The 25,219-nt window shown below is 40.6% G+C and overlaps 1 protein-coding gene across 2 annotated transcripts in view; it reads left to right on the top strand.

Annotated features, from left to right (window-relative positions):
• Positions 1 to 25,219, top strand: part of Ap1ar (adaptor related protein complex 1 associated regulatory protein) — a 44,401-nt gene that overhangs the window by 953 nt on the left and 18,229 nt on the right. For both annotated transcript variants that reach the window (XM_004658519.2, XM_045144414.1), the window contains exon 2: positions 24,348 to 24,396. In XM_004658519.2, the coding sequence (XP_004658576.2) occupies positions 24,348 to 24,396 (49 nt within the window). The remainder of the gene's footprint in view (positions 1 to 24,347; positions 24,397 to 25,219) is intronic.

The following is a 25,219-nucleotide window of genomic DNA, read 5'->3' as shown; positions in this document are numbered from 1 at the left end:
TAGCATTGATTTTGTTGTTAGTGTTTCTCAGCCTCTTTGTGCAAAAAGGATACCTATTTTGTAGTTTCTTAATCATATTGCTAAGTTTTGGGCCAACAGCATTAGATAACAAGCATAAACAAACTGAAAAGTTGCGAATCTTTGAGTAATGGCGATCTCATAAAATACCAGTCGCTTATTCATTAGGCATTGTGGCACCTCTGAGACAAAGTACCTAAGGCTTTATACTATGTGTCCTTAGAATGGAAATGTCAGCACTTAGAAGATGTCTGCGTGGTTTAGGAGTTTGATTTACCAGATTACAAGCTGTTAGTTACAGAGAGGTATGACAGCTATTTGATGCTGCCATCCAGAATCATGTGTAATTTACTTCTGATTTTTGTGTGGATTCACCCATATCTGTAAAATACTTAAGTAGACTTGCCTAAGAGCTAGATGCACACAATCTTTGGTCATTTTCCTGGAAGGTATTAAATTCCAACTCTTATAAAAGGATAGGGAAAGTCTTAAATTGTGTTTGACTTTGTACCACATCATCTGGATTCTGTGGATTGTTTTTTGTTTTGTTGTATTTTCGCAATTATTTTACAAAGTGTATTTTTATTATATTATTACATTTGTAGATTGTACTCCTTGGGCACAAGTTTGGCAGCATAGAGAACTATCAGGAGGAAATTACTGAATCAATGTGTACGTTGTCTTTAGCTATGTCATAGAAAACAATGATACTTAGGTGTTTGTTTTTGTCAGACACCTGGAGTAAGAGTCTTTTGGTTGTGAATGCTGGCAAATAAAACCAAATGATCAATATCAGTCCTGTAAATCCATAAACTTGGGTTCTTTTTCTTGAATCTTTTGCTTTAACTTACTGCTTTGTATTGGTAATACTGTTTCTTAGCAGCTTCCCGTAAACATGTAGATACAGGTGCCTATAGTTAATCCACACAGTAATGTTAAAATACCTCTCAACTATTTTGTATATAATAGTTTTGGTTTTCTTTTATGCCTAGATCTGCATAACTAACTAGTAGTTCTTGTAAGGTTGAAAAAGTTGGGTAATAACAAAACCTTTGATTTTATTTGTCATGGTAGTTAAAAAAATAGTAAAAAATAGGGCATCCTGGCCTTTGTTGAGCTCATTTAGCCTGGGCTCCATGGGGGTGCTTTGTGATTCAAGGCCTGATTTCTTACCCTTGCTTATTTCCCAGGAGTACATCAAAATCAGATCACTTTAAATTGTACACTTTCAACACTAGAATTATCAAATATGCTAGAGCATTCACTAGTATTTCTATTATAGCATACCTATTGACTGGTCAAGCTATCAGTATCAGCATTAAGGCAAGTTGGAAACCTTACAGCTGTGGCAAAATTTTGAAGTTCTTCACTGTGAACTTCAGTCTGTCACACATTCTGGAGGGCTCCATCTGCTGGCCATTTCTTCTGCTTCTTTGAACAACCCTAGAAATTTTTTGTATAAACTTTTAGTGGGCTCCTTTCTAAGTTTCATTATTATTTTTTATTCTTTTGAGACAGAGTCTCACATAGCCAAGGCTAACCTTGAACTCACTGTGCCAGCAAGGATAACCTTAAACTTCTTACCTTCCTTTGGCTACCTCGCAAGTGGAAGAATTATAGGCTTGTGCCTCTACATCTAATTTATGTGGTGTTGGAAATAGAACCCAGGGTTTCTTACATGCTAGACAAACAGCCTACCATCCCCAGCCCTAAGTTTTATTTGTTCTTAGTTTTAAAAAGACCTAGTTCTGTTTTGATGTGTTGTGTTTCAATTTCCATCTTCACAGTGGTTCCAGTTAAAATGTACTATATAGTATCTAGAAAGGTGTGGTTGTTTTGTGTCCTCTGTACTGAATAGTTTGCCTCTTGGGTTCCAACAGCAGAGTTGCTTCTCAGCAATAGTTTTCAATGATTTGTTTTTCCTTTCCCAGTGAAAATTATTTTAATAACATCTGCCAGCATCCAGTTACTTCCTGTATGCCAGCAGTATTCTAAATACCATATGTTGTCTGTGACCATACCACCATGAACGTGTCTGATCTTGTCTAAATACTGTACGTCATCCCACTTACTGCTCCCCACACACCCATGAACCAGTAAGTGCTATTACAGGCACTTACAAATTCTAAGAATCAGAAGTGCTTCTAGTTTGGGCTTTTAAAAATGGATTTTTGGCATGTTTGTATATATTTGTATTTCATGTATATATATAAATGAAAAAAATATATATATGAATATATGTCCACATGACACATCTTAGAGATGGGGCCCAAGCTAAGGCAGGACACTCATTTATATTTCATATGCACTTGTACACTTAATATGAAGGTCATTTTATATAGCACTTTTATTGTATCTGTCATTTTGCTTTGTTTTGTTTTGAGATGGTCATACTGTGTTGCCCATGCTGGCCTTGAAATCTCCTGCATTTTGATTATGTCCTGTCACATGAAGTCAGGTGAGGAATTCCCCAGTTGTTGCTACCTTTCACAAAGATTCAGAATTTACAGCATTTTGGATTTTGAACTTTTAAATTAATGTCAGTCAACTTATAAATGTTTGATGGAATGAAAACTGAAGTTTGGAAAGTTAATTATTGCCCAAGATAACAGAGCGGGGGTGGGGATGGGGGGGTAGGGGGTTTGCAGTCAAGGATTCTCCGAATTCTAAGCCCTTATCCTTCACCAGTAATAGGTCATGGGTCATTATTTTGTAAATGTGTGGTTGGAGTCTGTCTTTCTCAGAATTGTCTTAGACTTTGTAGGGAGAAGATCTTCTGAAGATTCAACAACTTGATTCTGTATTTTGTGTGATGCTGTATAGTCTCCTTTCCTGGAACTGTACTTATCCCTGCAGCATTGCTTTTCTCCTCTATTCCTTTCTATTTTTACTCATTCTGGCCATCACGTATGGAGTTTTCTGGTGCCCTTTCTTTATTTAAATCCCTTCACATGTATACCTCCTATCCCAAAGAAACCCCACCACTTTCAGGTGTCTTCCTTCACACATCTCTTGTCAGACCATTGAAAAGATACTCTTGCTTATATTCAATCTCTCATTCATACTGAACCCATTTTGTACTTCTGTCTTAAACAGTGTGTTACCTAGTTCCTGTTACCTAGTTAATAGCCTCCCAATTGTTATTCTGTCTGTATCATCTCTCTTTCTGTTTGTGTACTGGCATGGAGGTGGGCTTCCTAAAACTCACACTGGCTCATACCATTCCCTTGATCATGGACTTCTTTCTGCTTACTATTTCCCTCTGGTAGCCTGTAGAATTATATGGCATTCAAATGTGCAACATAATATCTATTTGTATTATAATTGATAAATTACAAGCTGATAGTAGTGTCAACATTTTTTTTCCGAAGTAGTCAATTTCTTATCTTCTTACCTCCGACTCCCTGGTTCTGAGTTTACAGGCTTGTGCTGCCATGTCCAGTTTAGACAAGATCTCTATCAGCTGAGCTACATCTCCAACCTGATGTGTGGCTCTGTTGTTGGGTTTTTTGTTTTGTTTTGTTTTTCTGAGTCAGGGCCCCATGTAGCCCAGACTGGCCCCAAACTTGATATGTCACTCTGGCTGCCCTTAATTTCTGATCCTCTTGTCTCCATTTCCTATGTGGTGGGATATAGGTGTGATCCACAATACCTGGCTCCCCAATATCTTTTTAGTTTTTAATTTAATTTTTTTTTTTGAAGAATATCTTGTTTTAATGATTTTCAGAGAGGGAAATAAGCAAGCAGAGAGAGAATGAATGAATGAGGGTGTTCCAGGCCTCCCACCTTTGCAAATGAACTTGCATGTACCATCTTGTGCATCTGACTTACGTGGATGCTGGGGACTCAAACTTGGGTCCTTAGTCTTCACTGGCAAGCACCTTACCACTAAGCCATCTCTCCAGTCCCCTACTGTGGAAGCTTGAATATATGGCCCCATGAACTCAGGTGTATTATTAAAATGAGTTTACAGCTTCAATTCCTAGCAGGCAGACTCCTTCTACAGGGGGATGTCACTGGTGGTATTTCAGAGAGGTTTGAGCTCTGGCAGGGTTCCTGCTTGTTGCTTTTTTGGTGCTTTCTGGCTTCTGGTGGTGTGTGTCTGCTTAGATTAATGAATGGGAGCCAGCTTCTTCTGCCATTGATGGAACTTACTCTGGATCTGTAAGCCTGAAATAAAGACGTTCCTCTTATAAAACTGTATTTGGTTGGATGTTCGTCCCAGCAACATGAAAACTGACTACAACACCTACCCTCTATCTCCTCCCAAGTTCATTCATCTCATTGAGTACTTGCTTCCCAGTTAAATTCCTAGCACCAAGTAGGTGTTTTATAAATGCTTGCTGAATACAGTTTCTCTAGTATGTAATCTTATTTTCACTCTCCACTTGCTTTTGGTCCCTTCTGCTCCCTGGACCACCTCTTCCTCTATTTGGGGGCCAGGCTAAATTTTCCTTAAGGTGATTTATTTTTGGTGCCTGTGATAGTTAAGGTGTTGTCAACTTGATCTGTTTAGTAATCCACAGGCTGCTTCTAGGAAGGATCAACTAAAGGAGGAGGTCTTTCTCCCAGGTTGAGCCCTTCCCCCAGAGTGGGCGGTCCCGCTCAGAGAGGGACTTGATATAAGGAAGCTCTGGGTAGAAGAGTTCCCTTTTTTCCTTCCTTCCTTCCACTTGGCTGCCGGAGCTGCTCCCTACCTTCTAGCGTGGATTGAAGACCAGTGCGGACTAAAGACCAACATCAACTGAAGACCCACGTGGATCGAAACCCAGTGGCTCCTCAGGAAGCCTCCAGGCTTTCCGGCTCCTCAGGAGGCCTCCAGGTTTTCCAGCACCATCTGCAGTGCCGGTCGGGACTGCTGAGGCATCTGGCCACGTGGACTGAGCAGCTACCAGGTTCGGTGATTCTCAGGTCTGCAACTGCTATTGGACTACTGTAAGCTAATCCAATAAATTCCCTTTATAAAATAATTCATTCTAGTAATTCTGTTCCTCTAGAGAACCCTGACTAATACAGATTTTGGTACCAGGAGTGGTTCTAGAGAAACAGAATTGTAAGGATGGTCTGGGACTTGGAAGGAGCACAGTTGGAAAATTGGTGAAAAGGACATTTGGGGAAGGTGTATGTGGATAGACCTCTCTGAATGGGCAAAGGATATAAGGATACTTGTGTCCCATGTCAGTGCTCATCAGAAGGTGACCTCACTGGAGGATGACTTTAATAATCAAGTAGACAAGCTGACCCGTTCTGTGGATAGTGGTCAACCTCCTTCCTCAGCCACCTCTGTCATTGCCCAGTGGGCCCATGAACAAAGTGGCCATGGTGGCAGAGATGCAGGCTATGCATGGGCCCAACAACATGGACTTCCACTAACTAAGGCTGACCTGGCTACGGCTACTGCTGAGTGCCAAATTTGCCAACAGCAGAGGCCGACTCTGAGCCCCCGATATGGTAGTATTCCTCGGGGTGACCAGCCAGCAACCTGGTGGCAGGTTGACTACATTGGACCTCTTCCATCATGGAAAGGGCAGCGTTTCGTCCTTACTGGAATAGACACTTATTCTGGGTATGCATTTGCCTTTCCTGCACGTAGCGCTTCTGCCAAAACTACCATCCATGGGCTTACAGAATGCCTTATCCACCGTCACGGCATTCCACACAGCATTGCTTCTGACCAAGGAACTCACTTCACCGCCAAGGAAGTACGGCAGTGGGCTCATGATCATGGAATTCACTGGTCTTACCATGTGCCCCACCATCCTGAAGCAGCTGGCTTGATAGAACGGTGGAACGGCCTTTTGAAGAAACAGCTACAGCGCCAACTGGGTGGCAACAGCTTGGAGGGCTGGGGGAGTGTCCTCCAGCAGGCTGTATATGCTCTGAATCAGCGTCCTATATATGGTACTGTTTCTCCTATAGCCCGGATTCACGGGTCCAGGAATCAAGGGGTGGAAATGGGAATGGTCCCACTTGCCATCACCCCAAGTGACCCATTAGCTAGATTTTTGCTTCCTGTTCCCGCAACCTTACGCTCTGCTGGACTACAAGTCTTGGTCCCAGAGGGGGGAGTGCTTTTGCCAGGAGACACAAAGAACATTCTATTGAACTGGAAGCTAAGACTTCCCCCTGGTCACTTTGGGCTCCTAATGCCCTTGAGTGAACAGGCTGAGAAAGGAGTTACAGTGATTGCAGGGGTGATTGATCCAGATTACCAGGGGGAAATTGGGCTGCTCCTCCACAATGGCGGTAAGGAAGAGTATGCCTGGAGTGCAGGAGATCCTTTAGGGCGTCTGTTAGTGTTACCATGTCCTGTTGTCAAAGTCAATGGACGACTGCAACAACCCAATAGAAGTAGTGTGATAAATGGCCCAGATCCTTCAGGAATGAAGGTATGGGTTACCCCTCCAGGTAAAGAACCAAGACCTGCTGAGGTGCTTGCTGAAGGTGGAGGGAATACAGAATGGGTAGTAGAAGAAGGCAGTTACAAATATCAGCTAAGGCCACGTGATCAGTTACAGAAACGAGGACTGTGATTGCAATGTTTCTGTCCTGCCTTGATAACAGAGTGTTATATCTACACCAATATTAAGATTGTATCATTAGCTAAACTGTTGAATTTATATTAGACCCATTGTATTAGAGACTAAGCTTGTGTTGGGGGGAAGATTTTGCGGTTCCGGTTGTACGTGTGATAGTTATGCGATGTTAGGCGGAATTATGAGCTTGTTACTGTTTTCATTTGGAAATTAAGTATGATGTAAGGAGACATGATTTGATGCCAAGTTGACAAGGGGTGGACTTGTGATAGTTAAGGTGTTGTCAACTTGATCTGTTTAGTAATCCACAGGCTGCTTCTAGGAAGGATCAACTAAAGGAGGAGGTCTTTCTCCCAGGTTGAGCCCTTCCCCCAGAGTGGGCGGTCCCGCTCAGAGAGGGACTTGATATAAGGAAGCTCTGGGTAGAAGAGTTCCCTTTTTTCCTTCCTTCCTTCCACTTGGCTGCCGGAGCTGCTCCCTACCTTCTAGCGTGGATTGAAGACCAGTGCGGACTAAAGACCAACATCAACTGAAGACCCACGTGGATCGAAACCCAGCGGCTCCTCAGGAAGCCTCCAGGCTTTCCGGCTCCTCAGGAGGCCTCCAGGTTTTTGATTCAGGTGTCCCCCATAAACTTAGGTGTTGCGAATGCTAGCTCCCCAGCTGATGGATATTTGGGAATTAATGCCTCCTGGAGGGAGTGTATTGTTGGGGGCGGGCTTATGGGCTTTATAGCCAGTTTCCCCATGCCAGTGTTTGGCACACCCTCCTGTTGCTGTGTTCCACCTTATGTTGGCCAGGGAGTGATGTCCACCCTCTGCTCATGCCATCGTTTTCCCCTGCCATCATGAAGCTTCCCCTCGAGCCTGTAAGCCAAAATAAATCTCTTTTTCCCAGAAGTAGCTCTGGTTGGGGAGGAATGTGGGAGGATTTGAAACCTTGGCCTAAGAGATGCCTTGCAGTGCTGTAAGTACAGCTTGATGGACTATTCTGGTCTGAGCTGAAAGACCTGAAGGCAGTAAGAACTATGGACTGTGAGGTTTGGTTTATGAGGGTGAGAAAGAGCTGTGCCTGGACTGGGCTAGCAGTTTGTGTGAGAAGCTTGCTCTTGTGCCCATGTCCTGAGAAGTTGTGCAGGGTTGCTTAGCGTAGAAATGAACTGGTGTGTGCAGAGGGATATGGCACAGAAAGAAAAATCTTTGGGTAAACTGCTGCCCGTTCAGCTGCAACTGAGAGATAACAACCTTTGAGACTGGGCTAGCTGACCTGCGCTAGGGCAACAAGAAGAATGTCAACTCTTTTGAAGGGGTCTGAGTGCTCAAGGAGTGTCCTGTTCTTCAAAGTCTGCTTTATTCCCCCCTGGATTAACAAATTGGCACCCTACCTGGTATCGTGGAGTATAAGAAATGCTGGAAAGAGGGTCATTGAGTTTGCAACACGGTCTTGTGTTTTGGAAATGGCCATGGGCAGTGTGAAGTGGGTTTGCTGGTTGCCTGCATAGAGACCCCATGGGGCCATGAGGATGAACCGTGGCTTGCAGTGGAGACCCAGTGGAGATGCCGGGACCATGAGATGGCTGCCAAGGAGCTGCCAGCCCCGATGAAGTTTTCCAGGACTGTGAGTAGCCTAGCTGGAGGGGCGGAATTGGAATGCCAGAGACTTGTTGCTGGTTAGAATTATCAGACTTGAAGATTTGTCACTGGCTAGAGGTGCTGGACTTGAAGCTACAGAGTTTGATGTTTGCCCTGGTTGTTTTAAATCGTGTATTGGTTGAATGTTTCTTTGCTATGCCCAATGCCATCTATTGCAGTGTGAATATTTATTCTGTGCCATTCTGGGTTTTTTGAGGTTATATTTTGGTATTATGGCTCAGTTAAAAGATCTTGAACTATGGGGATGTATGAACATCATTGAGAATGGAATTAATGCCTCCTGGAGGGAGTGTATTGTTGGGGCGGGCTTATGGGCTTTATAGCCAGTTTCCCCATGCCAGTGTTTGGCACACCCTCCTGTTGCTGTGTTCCACCTTATGTTGGCCAGGGAGTGATGTCCACCCTCTGCTCATGCCATCGTTTTCCCCTGCCATCATGAAGCTTCCCCTCGAGCCTGTAAGCCAAAATAAATCTCTTTTTCCCAGAAGTAGCTCTTGGTTGGGTGATTTCTAACAGCAATGCGAACCGGACTGCAACAGTGCCCTTTATCTAAACTGTCCTCTCAAGCACACTAGTTTTAATTTACCTCTGAAGCTACCCTATTAATCTCTTGTGTAGATGGAATAATTTTTATTTACCTTTGTATTTCAAACACACAGCTATGCCTGTCATTCAGTAGCCTTAGAAGTAATAAAAAAAATAGAAAATTCTGCCACACATGCATAAATAAGTATGTGTCAGAAGATGAAGGATTTCAAATGCCTGCACCCATAAAAAGAGTAGGTCCCCTTTGTTACTAGTTTCCTCTAAATCACTCCTTTCTTAAAAGGCAATTGCTATTTTCTTTTACATTGCTGTTTTCTGTCTGCCATATTCAGAACAATTTGTCTCATTTTCTAAGGCAAAACATTAACTTTCTAAATACTCATTCCTCTGAAGTTTATTTTCACTAGGAAGGGACTATTAATCAGGAAATATTTTTACTTTACTTTTTACAATTATATTAGGATCTTCCATAGAAACAGAACCAATAGCAGATGCCTGTCGAAGATAACTGTATATCCACCAGTTGCTGTACCTCTGTCAAGATAGAATATGAGAATGGAAGAGCAGGGAAAATGATTATAGAATAGAAGTAACCTAAGAATTTTATCTTGAGTGTTTAGTAAATCCATATTCAAGATGGGGGGGGGGGAAAGGATGGTCTTGGGGGATAGCATAGCTGGTAAAGAGCAAACATAAGGTCCTGTGTGCAATCTCCAGCACCACATTATAATGCCAGGTGTGGCCCATGTCTGTAATCCCAGTGCTGTGAGGAGATGGGCGATCCTTAGGGCTTACTGGCCAGCCAATCTAGTCTTAATTGCTGAGCTCCAGGCCAATGAGAGAAAGTGGATGTTGTTCCTGAGAGACCTCTGGCCTCCACACACATGCACACCCACCTGTAGCACACATGAACACACACAGGCCTATTTTTTAAAAAGATAGAAAATGAGAATTCTTATAGGGTATTTGTTTGGGTGATGATAAATGCTAAGGCTTACTGTCTGCTGCTTCCAGCTGGAGAACCAGGAAAGCAGTGGTGGAAGTCCCAAAACATGGGCAGAAGATACCACTCTCTCATGAGTCAGGCAGGAAGGTGAAGAGGGAATTGAGCCTTGGTCCACTTGTTCATCCCCTTAGTGGGTGGATGAGGCCCATCCACAGTTCAGGTGGCTTTACTCATGTATACCAGTTCACATGCTCACTCTCTAGGAAATAAATGATCCAGAAGTAAGGCTTTATTTTTGAGACAGGGTCTCATAGCTTAGGCTGGCCTTAAACTTGTTCTCCTGCTTCCCCAGTGCTGGGACCATTGTAGGCATGTGCCATGACACCTTACCAGAAATCTGAGTGATTCTGTCAAGATGGTAAACATAGAATTAACTATTATAGGGGCTGGAAGGATGGCTTAGTGATTATGGTGCTTGCCTGGAAAACCCAAAGACCCAGCCAGGTTCAGTTCCCCAGGACCCAACGTTAGACAGATGAACAAGGGAACACACGCATCTGGAGTTTGTTTGCAGTGGCTGGAGGCCCTGGCGTGACCATATTCTCTCTCCCCTTCCCTCCCTTTCCCTCTTTCTCTGTCAAATAAATAAATAAATAAATTTTTTTTTTAATTAACCATTATATGTAACCTGTGTCAGTGTTGTCTCTGAAGAATCTGCTGGTTTTTATTCCTTCAGAATGGTTAAACCTCCACTGGAAGTATTTAAAGCCATTTGAAAACAATGTGTCCATCATCATTATAACAGTTTTTGCCAGGCACATGATTTATAACCTCTCCTCTCATCTTTTGTTCAGAGGGTAAAAACAGTCTTGGGAAGCTTTTAATTTTTAATAGGCTTTGGAACAGTTTGCCCTGGTTATTCATCATTTATATGATTGCTTATGCCCTCTATGCAGCACAACATAAAACCATGAAAAGTAATGTTGTCAGTATTACTTTTAACTATACAATTTTACTCTAATAAAAGATTAGCTTAATAGCTACCTTGATAACACTAACAAGGAAATATGTATGCAAGAATGTCTACTTCTGTTTCATATTATTTTCAAAATCTTTACAATGTCTTTATATGCCACAATCATTTCAGTCCCATCTAAAAAGTTTAATAGCTTTATGTCCCAGGCACTAACAATAGCTTGTCTTTTGTACTGCTTTAATACAATGAACGTGATTTTGAGTGTACTTTTGTATCCAATTGTAGTAGAATGAATATATAGAAACCTGTTTCTTTTAGAAGTAGCTCTCAGGAACTAAGGGCTGTGTATAAATGAATGTCCATGGGTAGCTGAGCTCTAGACCAAGAACAAGGACAAGTGTTTTCTGTTTATATCATTGCTTTTGAAGCACTCCCACCCACACTGCCATCCCTTTAATGAAATGGTCATTTTTTTTGTCCTTTTTTTTTTTTTTTTTTGCCTCTCCCTCTGTGGTAATTTGAATAAGTGGATGATCTACAGTATATTCAGGATTTTTAAGGTTTTTTTTTTCTTTATTAGCTATGTACATACTGAGTGTGTAAACTACCATGGTTAGCCTCCTCCCTGTCCTACCCTCTCTGCAGGGACACTCCTTGTTGGGGATTGTGGGTTATACATTGTGGGGGCAGCCATCAGTTATGGGAAAGAGACAATATCTCTCTGAATAATGTTCCAATTTGTGGCTCTAACAATCTTTCCACCCTCTCTTCTGCCAATTTTCCTGAGCCATTTTAGGTCTACTTCAGTAATGAGGTCTTAAGAGCCTCTGTGTCTCTGGATCTCTGGTTTGGTAGGAGTTGAGTGTTCTCTGTGTCTATGTCCTTCACATTGTGCTGGTACCAGGTTCACCAAGAAAGCAGCACTCTTGCTCATTTCCCTAATTCCTCTATAGTTTAGCTGGGGCCCTGGTGAGGTGCCATGGGCTGATTATCTCCTCAGGTTCTGCATCCATCTGAAAAAGAGGAGCAGATTCTCCAATGGAGAGTGAAGTTAGCTCTGGATAAGTGGGATAACCATTATTATTTTAGAGAGAACTTTATAGGTTTAGGCCCTCTTGTAGCCCAAGATGGGTAGGAGCTTGATATTGGAGAGCGGGCTCATTTTTTGGATATGGTTCCAACTTGTTTCCCAGTTTCAGCTATGGGTTCCATTCCACTGAGTGGATCCATTAGCCAATTTAAGAGCAGTTGGCTACCCATGATGGCTGTGTGCCACTATTGTATTTGGGTGAGCATCACGTCAGGTTGTTTGCTGCTGAGTAGCTTAGACCATGAGTTGCTTGGACAGATGTTGGCCATTTTCCCCCAGGCACTCATGTAACACCTTCTGGCACTGGACAAACTGTCTGAGGACTGACTTTCTTCCAGATTCTAGCCAGGTCTCCATATTCTGTACCAACAGCATATGGTGTCTTCATCATTAGAGTTTTACCACTAACCTTTGGTGGGTAATCAGGTGCTCTGATAGAAATCGGTGTCTTTTAGTAAACCTTGTAGGGCTCTCTGATCAACAGCTCATTGTGGATATTAACTGCATCCTGGTACTGGGACTTATAGGCCAGTGCCAAGGGAAAACAAGGCAGAAAAAGATAGGTAATGTACAAGAGAAAGAGAAGAGAGAGAGAAATAGGAGAAGATTAAGGTTAGTCTTCATCATACCCTCTCCAGGGCCCTTTGCTTCAGGTGTTCCCTCTAAGGACTTGATAAAGGTTAGTCTGTCTTTCAGGATATAGGATTGTATAGTACCAGTTCCATTTGAGTCCAGTTTTGTGTACCCCCCCCTTTACCCTCCCCTCTCACCCCATCCTTCCTATTGTCCAGTCCTTGAGATGCTTATTAAGTATGTAAGCATCTCAGGCAGATTCAAGTTAGGAGCCACAGATGAGTGAGACCATGTGATGATTGTCTTTTTGTGATTGGGTGAGTTCTCTGAGAATGATCTGTTCCAAGTTCGACATTTTTCTTCAAATTTCATTGTGTCATTTTTCCTTACTGCTGTGTAGAATTCCATAATACAGATATACTATATCTTGGTTGTCCATTCATCTAATGATGGACATCTGGGTTGATTCCAGTTCTTAGCTGTTATGAACTGAGCAGCTATATAAACATGGTTGAGTAAATCTCTCTGAACTGAGGCCTGGAGTTTTTAGGGCAGATTCCCAGTAAGGGAATAACTGAGTCTCTTGGTAATTCTTTAGTCAACCTTTTTAGGATTCTCCATTTTACCTTCCATAGTGGTTGTATCGTCTTACATTCATACTGCCAGTGAATGAGGGTTTCTATTTCTCCACATCCTCACCAGAACTTGTTTTCATTTGATTTTTTTAATGTTTGCTATCCTTACTGGGGTAAGGTGAAATCTCATAGTAGTTTTAATTTGCATTTACCTGATGGTTAGGGATGTTGAACATTTTCTTAAGTGTGTGTTTGCCATTTGTATTTCTTGCTCTGAGAACTCCCTATTCAGTTCTCTGCCCCATTTTGTGAGTGGGTTGCTTTACTTTTTATTGTTTAGGTTTTTGAGCTCTTTGTATATTCTAGAAATTAGGCCTCTGTCAGTTGTATAGCTGGCAAAAATTTTCTCCTATTATGTGGGTAATCTATTGACTCTGTTTATTGTATGTATGTGAAAAAACGTGTCAGCTTCATGAGATCCCAGTGGTTGAGTGATTGTTTTATTTCCTAAGCTACTGGAATTTTGTTCAGGCAGCCTTTTCCCATTCTGATATCATGGAAAGTTCCTCCTATTTTTTCTTCCAGTACTAGCAGAGTTTCTGGTCTTATGTTAGGCTCTTTGATCCATTTGGCCTTGATTTTTGTTCATGGTGAGATGTGTGGATCTAGTTTCATTTTCTGCATATGGTTATCCAGTTTGTCCAGCACACTTTGTTAAAGATGCTGCCTTTTTTTCCAGTCTACAGTTAAGACCTCAGTCAAATATCAAGTAGCTATAGTTACTTCACCCAAAGTCCAGGTCCTCGATTCTGTTCCATTCGTCTATAATCATGTTTTTATGCCATTACCATGTTTTTGTTATTATGGCTTTGTAATATAGCTTTAAATTAGGTATGGTGATGCCTCCAGAGGTATTTCTTTTGCTGAGGATGTGCTTGGATATCTGAGTCTTTATGACATTCTATATGAATTTTGAGATCATTTTTTCTGTCTGTGAAGAAAAATGTTAGGATTTCTATTAGTATTTCATTAAATCTGTGTATTGCTTTCATTAGGATTGCCATTTTCACAATGTTCTGCCTATCCAAGAGCATGGGAGGTCTTTCCATTTTCTCAAATCCTCAATTTCTTTCTTGAGTGTTTTTATGTTTTCATTATATCAGTCTTTCACAACCTTGGTTAATGTTATTCAAGGTATTTTATCATTTTTGTTGCTATTGAAAATGGGGCATTGTCGCTAATTTCTTTCTCTATGTCTTTGTCCTTTGCATATAGAAAGGCTACTGATTTTTGTGTGTTGATTTTGTATCCTGCTACTTTGCTGAAGGAATTAAGAACCTTTAAGAGTTTTGAGATGGAGGTTCTTGGGTCATTTATGTATAGAATCATGTCATCTGTGAATAGGGATAATTTAACTTCATCCTTTCCAATTTGTATCCCTTTTATTTTGTTCTCCTGTCTTGTTGCTGGACCTAGGACTTCCAATACTGTGTTGAAGAGCAGAGGTGAGAGTAGATACCCCTGTCTTGTTCCTGATCTCAATGGGAATTCCTTCAGTCTCTTCCCATTGAGTATTTGGGTTTTAGGAGCTTTATATATAGCCTTTATTATGTTGAGATATAAACTGTCCATGCCTGTTCTCCCCAATGTTTTGATCATGTGCTTTTGTGTTTTAAGTTATTTATGTGGTGTATCACATTGACAGATTTCTGTATGCTGAACCAACCCTGCGTTCCTGGGATAAGGGTGGATAATAGTTTTGATATGTTGTTGAATTTGGTTTGCAAGGATTTTGTTCAGGATCTCTGCATCTAAGTTCATCAGAGAAATAGGTCTGTAGTTTTCTTGTGGCATCTCTACTCTGGTTTTGGTATTAAGGTGATACTAGCTTTGTAAAAGGAGTTAGGGAGCTTTCCCTGTTCTCCAGTTGTGTGGCACAGCTTCAGAAAAATTGGTTTTAGTTCTTCTATAAAGGTTTGATAGGATTCAGCTAAGAAACCATTAAGTTCTGGACTCTTCTTTTTTGGGGAGATTTTGATTACCTTTTCAATCTTGATGGGTGTGATAGGTTTGTTTGGTAGATTAATCTGCTCTGAGATTAGTTTTGGTAGGTGGTATGTATCCAGGAATTCATCTGTTTCTTCCATATTATCCACTTCTGTGGAATAGAGGTTTTTGAAGTAAGTCCCTATGATTCTCCCAATTTCACTTATATCTGTTGTGATCTCTCCTTTTTCATTTCTAATTTTGTTAATTTGTAATGTTTCTCTTTTTTGCTTGATCAAATTGGCCAGGGGTTTATCAATATTGTTTATTTTTTCAAAGAAGCAGCTGTATGTTTCATCAATTTTCTTAATTGTTTTCTTAGTTTCATTAATTTCTGCTCTTATCTTAATAATTTCTTTCCATCTGGAGTTTCTTTGGGTTGGATTCTTCTTTTTTTCCAGTGTCTTTAGGTGGATGGTTATGTTATTGATTTGTATTTAGTCCTATGCGTTTTCCCATAAGGACTGCTTTTATTGTGTACCATAAGTTTTGGTATGATGTGTTCTCATTGTCATTCAATTCTAGAAATTTGCAGTTTCATTTTTTATTTCATCCACTACCCATTTATTGGTTAAAAATGTGTTGTTCAGTTTACAGGAGCTCGTGGGATTCCTGGTGCATCTTTTGCTATTAATTTCTAGCAATACAACACTGTGATCTGATATCATGTAGGAAATTATGTCAATCTTCCTAAATATATGGAGGAAGGCTTTATGACCCAGTACATGATCTATTTTAGAAAACGTTCCATGGGCTACTGAAAACAATGTGTAATCTGTGGATTTAGGGTAAAATGTTCTGTAGATGTCTGTTAGGTCTAATTGATCTGTGGTTTTGTTGATCTCTCTCACTTCCCTGTTAATTTTCTGCTTGGATGATCTATCTGTTGCTGATAGTGGAGTATTGAAGTCCTCGATTATTATGGTGTAGGTGGTTATTTCTGTTTTCTTGGCAAGTAGGTTTTGTTTTATGAATTGTGGTGCACCTGTGTTTGGTGCATAAAGATTGATGATTATGATATCCTCTTGTTGTATTGTTCCCTTGATAAGTAAGAAGTGGCCTTCTTTGTCTTTTTTGATTACTTTTGGCTTGAAGTCTGTTTTATCTCATATTATTATAGCTACACCTGCTTGTTTCTTACTTCCGTTTGCTTGGAATATATTCAGGATCTTACTAAAGTTTGTAATTTAGATATGCAGCCACCTGGCTGGAGGAGGTATCACTGTGGGTGGATTCTAGGGTCCAGCCCTAAGGAGTGGGGTGGATTGGAATTTCAGCGTAAAGATATGCAAAGTATGGAGGCTTTGAATGGAGTTTCAGAAGTGTGCTTGCTTGTAGTGGCTTGAGGCTTTTCTCTCCTTTCTGCCTGGGCCTGTGGAAGCGGGCCAGCTCTTCTGCCATTATGGAACTTCCCTTAGATCTGTCAGCTTCAAATAAATTTCCTTCCTCCCATTACTGTATCTGGTTTGGAAGTTCATCTTTGCTGCCTGAAGCTGTTTTTGTCCATGGTATTTTTCACCTCCCCCTTCTTCCAGGGTATGTGATGAGTTCATGAGAATGAAATACACATAGGATGTGATCCTAACCATTTCTTTACAGCTCAGCACTGCTGTATGACTACAGAGCAGTTCTAGTTTCTTAGCTCACTTGGTCTCTTCTTTATGCCTGGAAGTCTTCTGTCTTAAATCTATCACATTGATTGCTCTCTTGGACCCACTTTGGCTCTTGTTTCTTTCACGTTACCTGACAATATTTCCCATGATCTCATGTTCAGTCCATCCCCCAAACTAGGTGCTTGCTTCTAATATCTACTTACCCACTTCTCTCACTGGCACCACCCTTACCAAGCCATCATCATCATTGTCCTAGCCTCAGCTTTGATTGCATACATTATTCATCAGTCCACTCTAGATATATTTATTCCCACTCAGTTCCTTAGACTCTTGTGGTTCTTGGCTTTTGCAGTAGCAGCTTCTTAGGCCAGTTTCTTTTCCCCTGCTGTATGTCAGGAAAGAAGTATGTTCACATTCCTCTGTAATTACTTTAAATTTAAACACAGTAAATATTCCTTTTATCTGTTCAATATGTTAATCTTTGATCTAGAATAGTGATATTTTTCCAGGCAGTTTCACTTTAGGCCAGGCTGACCTCACTTTGTAGCCCAGCTCACCTTAGACTCATAGCCATCCACCTACCTCAGCCTCCCAAGTGCTGAGATTAACAGTGTGCATCACCACATGTAGCCTAGAATAGTGGTTCTTAATGAGTATTCATCAAAAATTCTCATTTTATACCAGATGCTTTAATTTGTTCACTCATTTCTATTCCTATATAGCATTTTCTTATGACTGACCATTGTTTATCCATTTTGTTGGTTGACATTTCATTATTTCCAGGGTGGTTCTGTTTGTTTTGGATTAGATTTTTGTTTTGCTATACCACTTGCACTAACATTCTGATAATGTTCCTTTCCATGGGTACATGAGATTGCACAGCATGGAATTGTAGGTTCAAAACTTATGCACAGCCTTAAATGGACTAGAAAACTTTTTCATACTATGCCAGCTCACATTTTTCCCAACAAGAAACTTTATCATTCCACTCCATAACATTTGATACTGTCAGGCATTGTTTTCCTAACTATTAGTGTGAAATTCTGGCTGGCACTTTGATGAAAATTTTATTTTGGTCCTGTATCCCTTCCACAAATAGATAATGCTTATATGTCAATGTTAGCAATGAAAAACAAAAGAAATTATGAATGAGTCAATAATAGACATAACAAACTAGAACAACTTAAAAACCTGCAAAACAGATGAAGGGCTCTGTCATATCCTTGAATGGAAAGACTTACTGTGTTAAGATCAGAAATTCAGTGCCATTCTAATTAAAAGCGTAATAATAGGATTTTTTTCTGGATCTTGACTAGCCAGTTCTACCAATTTTGAAAAAGGTAGCTTACCTTATCACTTAAGAAGCTTAAATAATCAAAACCTTGAGGTATTGGCACAAAGATAGATAAGTAGGTAAGCAGAATAGAAGTATTTATTTAGGCTCTGGCTCGACCAGAGGGTGAAACATCAGTAATCTTCATTTTAACAAGGTGAGTGTTTGATGCCAGGGTATGAGAATGACTGAAAGATCTGTTACTGGATTTGTTTTATGAATTGTGTCTATTTCAAACAAATCCTTCCCCCATTTCCCACCTCAGTTACCAGAGGTATACAGCAATTCCCTATTGGCATTAAAAACACTATTAATCAATTTTTGCTAATAGGTGGGAGACAGGTACCTTCCACTTAACTTGAAATTTAGTAGCTCCAGCATTGTTGTGATGTTGTAAATAAAATTAATTTGAAATTTAGTAGCTTCAGTCACATGTTACAAATATGACAGGCAGAGAAAAATGGCTGTTAGCTTCCTGTTTTCATTTGTAAGCAATTGTTGTGCATGATAAGAACATTTTAAATTGTTCCATACTATATTTATGTTAATTTGGGAGAATTTTGCACAATCTGACCCATTTATACTGTGATTAAAAGGATTAAGCTAGGGCTGGAGAGATGACTTAGTGGCTAAGGCACTTGCCTGCAAAAGTCAAAGGATCCAGGTTCAGTTCCACAGGACCCCCTGTAAGCCAGACACACATGGTGGCACAGGCATCTAGAGTTGGTTTGCAATGGCGAGAAGCCTTGGTACATTCATTCATTCTCTCTCTCTTTTCCTTTCTCTTTTTCTTTGTCAATTAAATAAAAATATTTTTTTAAAAAAGGATTAAACCAAAATTTTTAAAATCTTGTCAGTTATTTACCTCCTGATATTTGGTAAAACAGTTTGTGTGACTAATACAGTCGTTTTATAAACAGTCAGTGTTTTTTGTTTTTGTTTTTCCCCCTGTGAGTGCACGGAAGTGTCAGGTGAGCAGTTTCATAGAAACAGAGCAAAACTTGATCCATCTTCACATACCACACGTGGAACTGGAGCCTGTACAGTGGAGGGGCAGTTGGAGGAGGATCTGAAAATGTGGCTCATCTATGCTTTACCATAGATATATGCTGAAAATAACTTAGTTATTGGAATATTATTTTTAGGGATTTTTTTGAGCTGTGTTCAAGATCCAATTTGTATTTGACACTTTATAGCCTTCCAACTTCAGATTGACCTCGTTTCAAGTGGTTGATAGCCACACACACAAGACTGTGTTCTGGCCTCCATATACTTGCACAACATACACAGGCAGAAAATCTTCCTTCTTCCCTCCCTCCCTCTCTTTCTTCCCTCCCTTTTTTTTTTTTTTTTTTAAGTTTTAAAATCTAAGAGTAAGTTGGAGAGATGACTTAGTGGATAAATGACACACTTAAAAGCCTGAGTTCCTGAATCTATCACCAGGCCTCACATAAAAAGCCGGGAGCTATGACAGGCATGTACGGCAAAACAACATGGAAGAATTTCCTGAATGCTCATGGCGAGTGCAGCAGAGAACAATAGCAGAGTAGGAAAAAACCTGCCTATAATGGAGAAAGATGAGGACTGACCCAAGAGTTGTTCTGTGACCGCCACACATATGCTGTGGCACATGTGCACCTCCCCACACACATCACGCACACACCATTGTTTTTCCTTAAAGTGATTTCATATGACAAAAGAACTGGAACTGAAGATTTTTGAGTTTATTTTTTATTTCTAAAACACTAAGAGGTAACTTAGTTCTCTGTCCTGCAGAAATAGGCAGTAGTTCTGAGTTTTCAGTAGTAATGAAAAGTGAGGTCCTTGAAAACCCTAAGTGCATATAAATATTTACTTAGTGTTGGGAGTGTATTATAGGAGGGGAAAATGCTACAGCCAACTTGGAATGGGAAAAGATATGAGTTTCCTGGGTTTGAAGCAAGCAGAACAAAACAAAACAAAACTTGTGACCTGTAATTTATATATAGCTCTATAATACTCACTCTGAGCAGCTCCATTTTTATAGTTGAGGAAATCTCCTTGATTTCTTCCTAACATACACACTGCCTCTGAAGCATTAGCAAATTCTGTCAGCCTTGGCTTAAAAGTTTCTCATTGCTGTCACTATTGCCACTGTGATCCAAGCCACATCATTTCTGACTAGTTGGCTATAGTAATTTTCTTCTTAACCTCTTGAACCATCAGGTCATCTGATTAAAATCCTGTAAAGTTTCTAGTAGAGCTAAGAGTCTCAAAAATAAAAATATAAATACCCACATAGGGCTGGAGAGATGGCTTAGTGGTTAAAGCACCTGCCTGCAAACCCAAACAACCCAGGTTTGATTCCCCAGGACCCACGTAATCCAGATGCACAAAGTGGCAAATGTGTCTAGAGTTTGCAGCTGCTGGAAGCCCTGGCATGCCCATTCTCTTGCATATCTGCCTCTTTCTGTTTCTCTATTTCTTTCACAAACAAATAAAAGTAAAGTATTACAAAACATAGGATTGGGAAAAACCATAATTTCATACCCTCTGATTTTTTTTTAAAAAACCCTTCTATTTTTTATTTGAGAGCAAGAGAGAAAGATGGAGAGAGAGAGATAAAGAGAGAGAGAGAGAGAATGGGCGTACCAGTGCTTCAGCTACTGCAAATGAACTCCAAACTCATGCACCCCTTGTGCATCCGGCTTATGTGGATCCTGGAGAATTGAACTGGGGTCTTTGACTTCACAAGCAAGTGCCTTAACCAGTAAGCCAGCTCTCCAGCGGCCTTCAGATTATTAGAACATTGGTAAAAGGTTGACGTGGCACTTTGGTGATTGGTGGGTTAGGTTCTGGGTGATTGCCAGGCTCCTCACTCCTTACTCTAAAACAAAACTGAGGTGGAAAGTGATAAAAGCTAGGGTAGGGCTGGAGTGCTGGCTTAGCAGTTAAGGCACTTGCCTACAAAGCCAAAGGACCCAGGTTTGATTCCCGATGACTCATGTAAGCCAGATGCACAATGTGGCACATGTGTCTGGAGTTTGTTTGCAGCAGCTGGCAGTCCTGGTGCATCCATTCTTTCTTTCTCTCTCTCTCTCTTTCTGTCTCTCAAATAAATATTTTTAAAGACCTTTTAAAATATAAATAAAAAATAAATAAATAAAAGCCAGGGCAGCTTATTGTAGGAAACACTAAATGAGGTATATTCCAGATTTGCTGGGCTGTGAAGCATCATCCAACAGTGTGAAAGATTTTATTCTTCATTCTGTTATTAAGCAGTAGTGCACTCTGAAATGTACATTTAAAAAGTTGGCTTTTGGGCTGGAGAGATGGCGTAGTGGTTAAGGCCTGTAAAGCCTAAGGACCCAGGTTCAATTCCCCAGGAGCCATATTAGCCAGATGCATAAGGGGGACATGTGCATCTGGAGTTCATTTACAGTGGCTAGAGGCTCTGGCACATCCATTCTCTCTGTGTGTCTGCCTCTCTCTCTTAAATAAATAGTTTAAAAGTAAGATAAAAAGCTGGTTTTCTTGTTTCTAGTGTATCATATGGAAAATAGACAAATGTAGAAAAACTTTGGCTTTTAAAAATATGGCTTAAGTGTTGGCAAAATATCAGTGACCAAATTTAGTACTAACTGCACTTGTCTCAGGATATTATGCAGATGCCAGCATGTTTGAATAAATAAAAATGGTATCATTCATTTAAAATATACTACAATATTTCTCTACTTGTTTCTAGAAAAATCGTAGAGTCAACCTTCTCTTTAAAAAAAAAAGTGCTGCCTGAGTTTACCAAGATGAAAATTTACTTTAATCTTTAATATAGCCCTATTATCATAGGAGTCAATATGTGTCCTTTATGAGTAAGGTTTTAATCTAATCTGTCTTAAAAAGCAAAGCTTGAAGGCTGGAGAGATGGTTTAGCACTTAAGTGTTTGCCCGTGAAGCCTAAGGACCCTCGGTTTGAGTCTCAGTTCCCCAGAACCCACATAAGCTAGTTGCACAAGGTGGTGCATGCAACTGGAGTTTGTTTGCAATGGCTGGAGGCCTGGTGCGCCCATTCTCTATCTCTCTCTGTCTCTTTCTGTGTAGATCTCAAATAAATAAATTAAAATTTTTAAAAAGTAAAGCTTGAATATTGTTATGAATTTATTCTGCTTTTCTGTTTATCTTCCATTTTAATCCTTTGTTGCTGTGTGTTAATATGCTTGCTGTTATATCTGATAGTTTTGTGTTTGTTAGCCTGGGCTTTGGTTGTAAGGATAGATCTCAGATCACTATCTTAGCCAAAAGGTAAACTGTATTACAAGACTACTAATTTCTCAAGCAGTAACCAAGCTCTTTGCCAAGCACTTTCAGTGCTATCAGAGCCTGGTGTCAGTTGATTTTGTTCCTCTCATTGCAAATAAGTAGAAAGCATAATCCCAGCAGCCCCCTCTCTCAGGAGGATATTTATTGTCTGTCTGTTTAACTTCTGAACAACTCTGGCTGAATCCATCAAATGACAGGTGACTGTGGTTTAATTTGCTCCATTAGTAAGTCAGTCATGCAAGAGCACTTCTCACTGTAGCTAATTGTAGATAAAGGAGACACATGTTTGGCCTGTGCTAAAGTGAAATTATATCTGAGTAAGATTTTCACAGAGCACAGGATTCAGAGAGACGACGGTTCAGTGGTCAAAGGCACTTGCTTACAAAGCCTGAGGTGTGGGTTCGATTCCCCAGTACCTGTGTAAAGCCAGATGCACGAAATGGCATATGCATCTGGAGTTTGTTTACAGTGACAAGAGACCCTGGTGTGCCCATTTTTTTTCTCTCTCTGCTTACAAATAAATTAACAATGTATATGTTAAAAACAAACATATAATACAGTGCTGGAGTTACTGCCCTTGGTTTTGCAAGTGTTCTGCTTAGCTTTAGACATTACTTCTTGCTGATTGTTTATATTGAGTGCTTTGTATAACTAAAGCTTACTTCATTACAACACTCAGTAAACGTAAAACGGAGTAAGTTAGTCAGAGGCTGATTTCTTAATTGAGTAAGAGTGATGGTTACAGGTAGGAAAGCAGTATAGAGTGGGAGTCCTAGTGCCAGGACATTGCTGTTGGATCACTCAGCTCATGTCTGAGTTGTTTGAAAAATGAGAGAGGACACTGGAGGGCTTAACTGATCAGAGAAATAAGAATGTTGTGTTTCTAGCCAGGCATGGTGGCGCACGCCTTTAATCCCAGCACTTGGGAGGCAGAGGTAGGAGGATCGCCATGAGTTCGAGGCCACCCTGAGACTACATAGTGAATTCCAGGTCAGCCTGGGCTAGAGTGAAATCCTACATTGAAAAAAAAAAAAAAGGAAGAAGAATGTTATGTTTCTACTGGATAGATCCCTTGAGATATATTTAGTGACAGTACTGAATCCTTTCCTTTTTGCCAGTGAACGCAGAGGGTGGTAGAAGGGGAAGGCTGACTCCTCACCCCTAAAAAAGTCAACTGAATTACAATAGTATTAGATAGCTTTTGGTTGTTGTGACCAAAATATCTGATACACACAATTTAAGAAACTTAAGAAAGGTCTTGGCTCAGTGTCAGAAGGTTCAAGCCATCGTGGCCTGGAAGATGCGCAGAGTAGTTCACACTGTGTCAGGATAGGAAACAGAAATGGGAATACAGGGTCCTTCTATTGGCCTCCTTTTTCCTTTTTTATTTCATCCAGGGTCGTAGCTCATGGAATGGTGCCCTTCATATTCACAACTTCTCTCTCAGTTACTCCTGGAAATGCCCTCGCCCACAGTCAGTGGTGTGGTTTACCAGTCTTCTAGGGGATCCTAAATCAGTCAACTTGACAGTGCAGATTAACCATTGCAGCAGATCTTACCTTAAAAATGACAATTTTCATTTCCTTGCTGTTTTTATGCTTTAGTCTCAACAACAGGGCATTCTTTTTCATTAAACCTTTTAGCCTCTTCATGTACACGTACATAACATAGCATCCAGACCATCCTAACCCAGAGGTCTCTCCATTTCTTAATCCATTTCTTAAAGAGGTATTTTTTTCTTTGACCCAATAAAACTGACAGGTTTGGAACCCTGAGAGTAAATATGGATCCGTGTTGGGGACTTCCTTTTCTTTTTTAAATTTCAGCAACTAACTGTAGTGGGAAACTGATGATGAGTGAGTCTTAAAATTTCCTGGCACCTTCAGCAGTAGAGGAGTTGGAATTGACCCTGTTCTAGCCCAGCATTGATATTGCACTAGAACGCAGACATGCTGTTAGAGCAGACATGACAGAGGAGGTGCTTCAGGAGTGGGGAGAAAGATTAAAAGTCAATTGTTCCTTTTTAGAAATGGGAGGAACTGTATATTAAAGCATTAGGTTGTTTCTTAGGAAATATTTTCATGCTGTTATGTTAATTCAGTTAGAGAGATGTAGTTTTTAAAGTTGCTTTCTGTTTTCCTTCCCAGATCCAAGTATTTTAGAACATGCTCAAGAGGTGAGCACTTAACTATAGAGGTAAGTAATTGTGAATTTGATGGCATTCAAAATGCTTTGAGAAGAGCAGGGGCGGGGGGAACTACTTGAAAAGATTATGGGGAAGAGTTCAGACTCTTGTTTACTATGGACTCTTCACATGTCAGTATGGCTCATTTGTGGGAGAGGGAGGGAAGAATAGGTAGGACTCACCCATGCTAGATACTACGCCATATCCTTGACCCTCTTTTTTTACTTTGTATTTTGATACAAGGTCTTACTGAGTTGCATAGGTTGGCCTTGAACTCATTCTGTAGCCCAGGCTGACTTTGAACTTTGTATCATCCTGCCTCAGTTTCCAGAATTGTTGGGATTACAGACCTGCATCAACTGAGGCAGGAGTTCCTTGGCCAGGGGATTGACTTGCCCTGTAGAGGCAGCATACTGATGAACAACTCTGAAGTAGAATCAATTGTAAAGTAATCGAAGCTGCCATTTCCTCTCCAAGCTGCTTATTCCATACACACTTAGGGACTGCACCACACTCAGTTTTTGCCACAACTCCTGTAAATAGTAATGGCCTCTCTAGTTTGTAGGTGAAGTCAAGGCTTAGGCCCTGGAGAAGCTGAACTATAATACCCAGCCTAGGGCCTGGGGAGATGGCTGGCTCAGTGGTTAAAAGTGCTTGCCAACAGAGGCTGCCAAGGCTGAGTTTAATTCTCTGGCACCCACGTGAAGCTGGATGTGAAGTGACACACACATCTGTGATGGCAGAAGTGCCTATAACCATGCGAGGCAGAACCAAGAGATCTGAGCCTGTGAACCAACTTGTCCGATGTTCCTTTCCAATCTAGCATTGATTTGC

This window comes from Jaculus jaculus, chromosome 2 (genome assembly GCF_020740685.1).
Source record: "Jaculus jaculus isolate mJacJac1 chromosome 2, mJacJac1.mat.Y.cur, whole genome shotgun sequence".
In the NCBI taxonomy this organism is placed as follows: Eukaryota; Metazoa; Chordata; class Mammalia; order Rodentia; family Dipodidae; genus Jaculus; species Jaculus jaculus.
Note: the sequence above shows the minus strand (reverse complement) of the source record. Positions and strands in the feature narration are given on the sequence as shown.